General features: G+C 42.4%; 1 protein-coding gene across 4 annotated transcripts; it reads right to left on the bottom strand.

Moving 5' to 3' along the window:
- Positions 1 to 3,868: 3,868 nt before the first annotated feature.
- Positions 3,869 to 8,227, bottom strand: LOC120902798 (glutamate receptor ionotropic, kainate 2-like). 4 transcript variants are annotated; one of them, XM_040311797.1, is made up of 8 exons: positions 8,129 to 8,227; positions 7,507 to 7,656; positions 6,360 to 7,345; positions 6,043 to 6,287; positions 5,770 to 5,959; positions 5,613 to 5,697; positions 4,836 to 5,543; positions 3,869 to 4,748 (listed from the first exon to the last, which is right to left on the bottom strand). In XM_040311797.1, exons 1-8 carry the CDS (start codon positions 8,193 to 8,195, stop codon positions 4,249 to 4,251), a joined length of 2,931 nt encoding a protein of 976 aa, XP_040167731.1. In that variant the 5' UTR covers positions 8,196 to 8,227; the 3' UTR covers positions 3,869 to 4,248. The 4 variants fall into 4 exon arrangements, with proteins under 4 accessions (XP_040167731.1, XP_040167734.1, XP_040167732.1 ...); XM_040311800.1 differs by having other exon boundaries at positions 7,718 to 8,199; XM_040311798.1 differs by having other exon boundaries at positions 7,762 to 8,199.
- Between the last annotated feature and the right edge of the window lie 801 nt (positions 8,228 to 9,028).

Raw genomic sequence — 9,028 nt, 5'->3', positions numbered from 1 at the left:
CCAAGTAACAAGTTTGCCTCATTGTCTTTATTTTGTGGTCCTTGTGTATTCATTGTGGGAGTTTGAAACGAAATCAACTCTTGTATAATTTGTTCGTATGTTTCCCGATATTTTAACGGTTCTTCATGGGAACCTTGTTTTTTTCCTAGGATTCTACTACATAGATTTTGCTATCATTTGATTATTGGAATAAATTTCCAAACGTTTATTACGCCTTCTTTAATATTTGTCACGAGATTGTCTACTTCCAGAATAGTATTTGTTTATACGGGTTTGATTACGTTTGCTAGTTTTATTTTAGTCCTACGTTGTGTTACAAATTACATAGTTTTAGTGAAGTTAATGAAAAAATGGCTGAACAAATCCGTGGTGTTTTAAGTGTTGCGCACAAGTACGTCTTTCTCTTCTCGAGTTCACGAAGCGTCTGTCTTCTCCTTACAAAAAAATGGTAGTGATGAGCGTCACAGCGGAATCGATCATCCCTAGCGAAATTTTTCGGGGATAATGAACATAAACTCATGCCATCTCTTTCTATTCATCAGCTCTACTCTCTCACACGCATCGATGAACTTTTACACATCTCTTTGTTCATTGTGCTATATTTGAAGAGTTTAAAACTGATAGATGACGATTCATGTTCATGAACTAGTAGTGGTCAAATGGTAATGGTGTAATGTTTGCACCATGGTCGACATGAGTTCAATTCCATTTTTATTGTTTTCATGGATGATTTAAAGTTTTGATTTCTTTTTAAAACATGCAGCTCCAGTAACTTCAGACCCCTTTACTCATTGTTAGAAATGCGTGTTTAATAGTCAATCTATTATTTTTATTGTTTTATTTATTTCTTTTAATTCATTTAGTATCAGTACCCCTTCATACAACAAAACAAGCAAATAGCACGATCATGAATAATAATATGGTGGCGCAACTGGCAAAGTGATTCGAAGTAGAATTAGCGATGTGGTTGGTAGCATCAAGGATGAAGCATGAGCATGAATTGGAATATGAGGGAAGGGAATGAATCCGAATGTTCATTTCTATTTTTAGCTCTTTTTTGCATGGGTTCATCCTTCACGTGTGTTCACTATCCCCGAAAATGATCTGTATTTCGCTGGTCTTTTCGGGGAAAATTCGTTAACGAATTATCCCCGAAAAGACCAGCGAAAACCAGCGTGGTCGGGAGCTTGGGATTCCGTGCGGATCGGAACTGTATCCCTCACTGAGCTGTCAAAATATGACCCAAGCAGCAAATTCACCTAAACAAAATGTATGACAAATTCAAATCCAAACAGTATTATTAGTTTCGTTTAATTTACGTATTCTCATCTTACCTAGTAGGCCTCCGTGAGACGCAGTAATATTTTTTCTGCTGAAACCATGTTTGTAGCTACATCGAATATTTTTGAAGCGTTTAATAAATGTTCTAAAATGTACCAGTCTATTTTTATAGGATCTAAGGTGTTTAATTTGTCTGCACAAACAACAGTAGTTATTTTATTCTTTTTAAAACTGTTTATCATATCTTACGATGATTTCCATCGCGTTGGAACATCCTGCATTAACTTTAAATTTGGTTAATTAAATTATGACTGGGTATCAGCTAATTCATTAGTGGCTTTTAAACTCTTCTTAAAATACATAACTATCCTTTTAACTTCATTAACGGTAGATATGATTGATTTTTTAATGGCATCTTTAACAATTAAATGTAAACTATGAGCAAAACATGCAACGTGATTAAATTCTAATTCTCTAGGCGCGTTTTTCACGTTGACCACATTATCGGTAACAATACCAATTATGTTGTTCCTGAATTTCGTAGTTATTATCACTTCCTTGATACAAGCCGCTATATTTTGGCCACTATGTCATAGTAATATCTCGGAATATTCTAAAAGGTACGAACGATATAGATAGGTATTTTGTAATTTTTATTTATAAATTGTGCTGTTAACCCTAAACAACTTGTATGATTTATGCTTGTAAAAGGTTGTTATTCCTTTTCCGATTCATTTCGTTCTGAAGAACTTTTGTGTCCGAGGCGACAATTGAAGATGATTCATTATCAGATTTTTTGACGCGTGGATTTGTTGGTTTTTAAGCTTATAAAGACGTTGACTCATTTTCAGTATTATGCGGTCGATTCCACTGACTTTGAACTCTTCCTGTTTTCGCGGTTCTGGACTAATGTTTCGGAATTGTACAAAATGACGTCGTTTTCCTGGTTAAAGATTTCGCATATATTTTATTTCTACTCTGCGTTTGGTTTTGGCGATAGGTGGCGATAGGTACCATTACTTGAGATATTTCAAATAAACTATTCGGTCGCCGCTTTTTTTTATCATATTCAGACCATTTGTTGAGGCGTTTTCAACAGAATTCTTTTTTTCACCCGAATGTATTATAACGTTAGTTTATTGTAGCTAAAAATTCAGTCGCTTAGTTCGGAGATCGGTGAAAGATTGGCTAAAGATCGTAGCCTTTACAACTTTCGGGAATATTCGTGCTATCGGGACAGCGGGGCAAGATCGTTATCAGCAGATAGGCACACGACTCCACTTCGATAGTGTCCTCTATCGCAGTGGTCTCCAATTTATCCGCGGACCACTTGTGGTCCGTGGTGTTAGCAGAAGTGGTCTGCGAATAGATTTTGTTTTTAAAGAAAAGCTCATTATGTTTATGTTTATGTTTATGTTTATTTGTCTATCGATGGACAATAATGCCCTCTCGAACCATTTTAGCAATGTTTTACAATGAGTTCTTTACAATGGATTACAATAACATAGATTATAATACATATCGTGCAATATTTGAAGACAATGAAGACAAAATTTTCAACAGACATCAGACGTAGAATAAGATTTCAACATATTTTTGATCAAAAAGCTGTGAACTAAGTCTAAAAACTACATGCGCTCAACATATGAGGGCTGCGGCAGAAGCATTTTCACAGCCAAGTGGTCCGTGATCCTTAAAAGGTTGGAGAGCACTGCTCTATCGAGATTGAAGGAAAACACCACTATGCCATCGAATTGACCGTTAATATTCATTTTAATATTTTACACCGTTGGTACTGGAAGGGTGCCGGTCTGGTGGTACAGTCGTCAACTCGAACGACCTAATAACATGCCCGTCATGGGTTCAAGCCCCGAATAGACCGTGCTCCCATACGTAGGACTGACTATCCTGCTATGGTAACAAAAAGTCACTGAAAGCCAAGCCCACTCCTCTAGTGGGTACAGGCAAGTCTTGACCGGCAGCGGTTGTTGTGCCAAAAGAAGAAGAAGAAGAAGAAGGTACTGGAAGGTAATCGCCTGATTTTCTACGATCTCCAGTCCCGGATCATTAGGATATTCGTTCTGATTCAAACTAGGCACGTTTATTACAAGATGTTTCACGGTTTCTGAAGGCTTCAGATTCTAAAAATACTTGGTTACTCGTACTTTCAAAATATCCTTTAGTAGATCATTGTATACGAAATCAGCCGGTCTCGTGGTACAGTCGTCAACTCGTACGACGTAAAAACATGCCCGTCATGGGTTCAAGTCCCAAATAGACCGTGCCGCTTTACGTAGGACTGGCTATCCTGGTAATCCTAAAGTCACTGAAAGCCAACCCCAGAATCGGTACAGGCAGGCCATGACCGACAACGGTTGTTGAGCCAAAAGAAGAAGAAGAAGATCATTGTATGCAAAGTCTGGACTGTCGAACGTTCCATCCAAACGCGCCATGATAGCCAGAACGTGTCGCAAGCCGAAAATCACATTGGTAACTGTTGCAAAATGTTTTTATAATGTGATACTTACCATCTCTCAATTTATCTGAAGGTCTTAAGTCGTACCGACTGACTATCTGACGAATGGGATGAAAGGGACGAATTAGTCACGAAATATTGGTTTATGGATTTATCTGTTTTTTGTTTGTTTTATAATAAAAAAAAAAACAATATCGCTTTGACTAGTAAATAAACTTAAACCCCCCTATTTCCACCGTCACCAAACACTATCTACGTCATGCACATCAATTGATTGAAAAATATTACTTCATGTGCGTTCCATGCAGTTGCTAACGCTTTCAATAATAAAGGGTTAAATAAGTGATTTGAGACAATGAGGGTTGAGATAGTGTTGTCTTTTCGGGTGAAATTGAAGATAGATTTTACAAGAGAGTGACAGTTTTCTGCCAAGGTGCTACTTGGTACAGCAGTACAAAAACACCATTCGTTTTTATCCTGATTGCTTGCAATCAGTGCTTGTCGAACACGAACCCAATTTTGTTTAGATTGTTGAGGCTAGTGGCAGTCCGCACATTGTTACCCCGTCCGGTCAGTTCAGAGCCACGACGTGATTCTGACTTGGAGCGTAGCGAACTTTTGTCGCTGGCCGTTGATTCGCTCAACGTGTTGTGCACTGGCTTAGAAGTGACGGATATGTTGAGAGCAAACTTCATTTCGGCCTTGAGCGCATCCCAGGGCGTTATCTTTTCCTCGACCGCGACCTTTCGCACGTTCCACAAGAACTCAAGAATGCCGATGATGAAGGCACAGAAACATCCGAGAGCGAGGACAACGAAAACACCACCTACGTTGCCTATGCCGAGCTCGTTTTCTCCGGCCGAGTTGGGCACCTCGGTACACTGGCCGCCGCCACGCATTTCCTTCCACCAGCGCGTTTTTAGCTGATGCAACTTGCCTTCCTCCTGCATCTTTAGTACCGCTCCACTTATCGCGGTACGGTAAGGCGAGTCTGGAAATCACAAAAAAAGATAGAAAGCCCCTAGCGAATCGAGATGGTGGCCGCTATAAAACGAGCAACAGAGGTGGCTCTACTTACTGACTGGCATCGCGATACCATACCCCTTCGAGTCTAGCAAGCCGCCGATCTGCGTCAGATCACAGTACCGCTCGGTAATGTACTCGAGCGAGGTCGACTCCATCAGAAACGCGTACATCCGCTTGCCCTTGATGACACGGTCCCGGCCTTCGTCGTTGCTTTTGGTAAAAACGGATGGTCGCACCGATTCCATCGAGGCCCACATTCGCTGGTAGGTGGAGAAGTTCGACGTCTGGAAGAATGCCATCGTGCTGCCGCCCATAAGCACACCGTACTTAATTTTGCTCTGCTTGGCCAAATCCTCGGCCGACTCGATCGTTGCATCCATACGCTCCATTGTGAGGAAAGCGGCCAGATTGGCCGTATATGACGACAGCATGATCAGGGCGAAAAACCACCACATACCGGCTACCAGGCGGGTGGAGATTGCTTTTGGAAGTATGTCACATCCCTGTCCCATAATCGAGCCCATTGTCAGCCAGAGCGCGTTTAACATATCCCAGATGTTTTCCACCTCGTCGTTGTCCTGCTTACAGGGGTGCGGATTCTCCCAATCGGCTGGTGCCATGCGCGACAGCACAAAGAGTAGGACCGAAACGCCGAGGTACGCAGTCGCCGTGTAAATCCAAACGTCCAGCGAAAGGGGTGAGAGAAATGAGAACAGATCTTTCGGCTGTTGGACCGGTTTAGCGTATAGAATGCTGATACCTAAAAGAAAGGAGTAATAAATTATTAGTATGCACAGTCAGGATGTTCAGCAGGAATAAAATATCAAACCTAGCGTCATGAAAGGCATAGTAAAGTCTACAGCTGTCCTTCGCTCGTACGTTATTGTGAGGTCGCAAACGGCCAGGTCCGCTTTCTAGAATGAGTTCAATGGACAGTTCTGAATAAAAATAAACTTGAATTGAGGGCCCCAATGTCGCGCACTTACACGATCCAGCAGATGCTTCACGAGGCCGTCCCACTTTTTCGTAACTTTGTTGTACGACCCGTACTTCCCGTCCGGTACCAACTCCATCCGGTACTGGAACCCAAGAATTTTCGAAATCCCATCAATCAATTCTAGCGAGTAGCCCTCAAACCGATTGTTGCCCTCGAGAAATTCGCCATCCTTTTTCTCTCTGTCCGTCGGGAAATAAAGATGGACGTCAGATTTTTGGATCGATAGTTTCAGTAGTATAACGTATAACAATGTCTCACTCACTTGAACATTAGAAATGGTGCACCTATACGAGAGGCGACGATGAACGTTTTGTTTTGCAGTGATTCCACGATCTGCGAGTACACCTCGCCCTGGCTGCGCGTATAGTTGACGCCGTGCGTGGGATCCCAGGTCGCAATCTTCTTGAAACCCTCATCTTTGCTTAGTTCAATTATGTCCAGATGGAAGTGAGCCCGCCGCCCAAAATCATCAAAGATGATAGGTCCGGTAATTCCGTGCTCGGTTTTCTGCCAAAAGAAGTAAGCATTATACGCGGCGCATCAATTTATTCCACTGTGTAGGCTTGTATGTATACCTACCACCTTCATGTAGTTGATGATGCGCAATCCGAACGGCCACTGACGCAAGTTCTTGCTACCACACGACAACTTCGATGGTGTGATCTCCTCCGTAGCGTCCAGCTCCCGAATTGCGGTCGCGTAAATTTTTACCGCATCGTTATAAAGGGCCGACTCGGTGTGCACGTGCTCGGGCGAAACACGAAACTGCCGCTTCATACGCGCCTCACCCTGCTCCCAATCATGCACCGCATTCTTGATGTCGAAGCTCTTGGTGTCCATCAGTCGGAGCGCGGTGATGTTGGAGCGTGAGTACCGTAGCTCCTCGAAATCGATTGTGTGCGCATCGAGGGAGGTGATGATATAGCTCTGATACTCTTCGAGCATCTTCACCTCCTTCGCTTGGCGCAGCAATTCCAGTATCCGATCTGGGCGTATCTCCAGTATGATGTGCGACTCACCCGACGTCTGAATGTCCTTGAGCAGTGGCCTATAGTCAGGATTGTCGTCAATCTGTCGGACCGTGATCGGTGAATCGGACGGCCCATGTATCTGCAGTATGTCCTTCAGTCGCATCAGCCCCTCATCCGAGTCATATATAATGGTAAAGCTCTTCCAGCTGTAGTCGACGATCAGATCAGCAAGGGCTCGCGACAGCACGTCTGCCTCAGGGTACAGGTTGATCGTCATGGCCTGCAGATCTGGATCGAGACCGCCAAACGGTTCTGGATCCCAATGCGTAATGATGTGAGGGATCTCAAGTGTTTTGCAGATAGATCCGACGATGCCGGACGTCAATATGGAGGAAGGACCAAAGACGGCTGTCACACCTTCCGCCGCCAACTCGCACACCTTGCGCTCCGTCTTGTAGCTGTCGTCGGGAGACACGTAACGCACGATCGGCACGAGCTCGAAGTGCTTCTCATGCATATTGACCCGCTCGATCGCATACCGGAACGCTATTTCGGACTCGTAGCTATGATCTGGGACCTGGTGAAATATAGCACCTGTCATCAGGTAGGACGAAATAAAAAAAAAGAGGAAAGTTGTCAGTATCCAGCGTACTTCGAATTTTAGGAGTCATTGACTTTTAATTTATATAGAAAAACTAATTACAGCCACTTTAAACCATGTAGAGAAACATTTCACAAACACAAATTCAACTCACCGACGGGAATTTCACGCTTGCCGTCAACATAACCACACAGGACGTGTACGAGCAGGAGAATCACGGATAGAAAATTGAATCCCATTACACGACCCAAACACTGCATCTTGATGCAACGGTACGTGTTACACACAAGCGAACATACAAACACTATAATTTATAACACAAAATAAATGAGTTTTTTCTTTAGAAAACTGCTTCTGGGATCGACCTTTCTGGGTTTCGGATTGTGCTACAATCAGATATTGGTCTTACTGTCAGTTGTCACGAAATAGCACTAGCACGCATGAACAAACGCACGCACTGTATGATCAAAACAAGGGCCCAAGAAACACACACAACCGCACACACGGTCGCACCGGTCTGGCAAGCGGTTACGAGCACACGGGCAGGAACGGAATGCTACGCAACACGCGCGGTCGTCATGTGCAAGATCACCTGCAGTCGCGGCGGGTGTTTGTCGTGCAACTGAAGTGGCCGCATGCCAAGATTGCCCATGCCGTTTGCCATCTGCCCCAATAGTGAAAAAAAATCCTCACGCACAGACAGCAATGGAGAAGCGCAGCAATATAGCAGCGAGACAACAAAAATAGCGCACACGTTTCACGCAACTCTCGCGCACCTTTTATGCTACGCCGCGTCACGTTAACGGAATCGTTTTCCTCTGAGAGCTGGCAACTACTGACCATCAGCTGAAATAGGAGAGCAAGCGCACGGTTTGTTTCAAATGCAAACAAAAAATCAAAGCCAAACAGATGCGCGGCAGCACACGACTGTTTCGATGTGTAGTTGTGAGTGTGGTCTCTATTTTTAACCGAAACCGAAAAGGAAAATTAATTTTGAGAAAATAGCTAGAAAATCACGGTGGATGAGGAGAAAAATTGAAGAGAATATTATTTAACGTTTGAAAGACGGTGTTTGTCTTTACCAAGTGTATAATCAAAATGCAAATTGTTGTTGTCATTTAAAATGGAGGTGCATAAATCGAAGAAAACCGGACAATAATGTATTTAACCCAAAGTGGGTTTTTCAGTTCGGTTCTCCGGTTTTTCGATTGAAGCACTACTGCACAAGAGCGATTTTTGGGATGAAATAAAAAAAAATCAACTTTGTAATGACGCAGTTCCAAATGATAGGTATAGGTATCAATTTTTAGGGTTGAAGTACGACAAATATCTAATATGAGGTATTAATCGCTTCTGGAATGGAGTGTCAATGTCGAGACTTTAAAAAAACGCAGAAAAATCTGTGTTTTTTTAAGAACATTTGTAATCTTTGAAACTTTTTAAAATATAAACCGATTTTGATAAGAACGTACAATTTGAAAAGGATATTTAGTCAGTATTATAATTTTTTTGAGTTAACCTAAAAAAATAAAAAAACTATATGATGAAAACTAAACATTTATTTGTTATTTGACTAGTTGTCATAATGGTAGATTCGTCGAGTTAAGTCGTGTATATTTATAAATAATATATATCGATGGAGAATTAAAGCAGGGAACTGTTATGGCATTATGACC

Source organism: Anopheles arabiensis, chromosome 3 (genome assembly GCF_016920715.1).
Source record: "Anopheles arabiensis isolate DONGOLA chromosome 3, AaraD3, whole genome shotgun sequence".
NCBI classification, from domain to species: Eukaryota; Metazoa; Arthropoda; class Insecta; order Diptera; family Culicidae; genus Anopheles; species Anopheles arabiensis.
Note: the sequence above shows the minus strand (reverse complement) of the source record. Positions and strands in the feature narration are given on the sequence as shown.

Coding starts and splice junctions, on each gene's coding strand:
- LOC120902798 (XM_040311797.1), bottom strand. CDS start 8,195: ATGGTCAGTAGTTGCCAGCTCTCAGAGGAAAACGATTCCGTTAACGTG. Junction 7,346..7,506: donor CAAGCGTGAAATTCCCGTCG/GTGAGTTGAATT, acceptor ACCTGATGACAG/GTGCTATATTTCACCAGGTC. Junction 5,698..5,769: donor TGAAGCATCTGCTGGATCGT/GTAAGTGCGCGA, acceptor AACTCATTCTAG/AAAGCGGACCTGGCCGTTTG.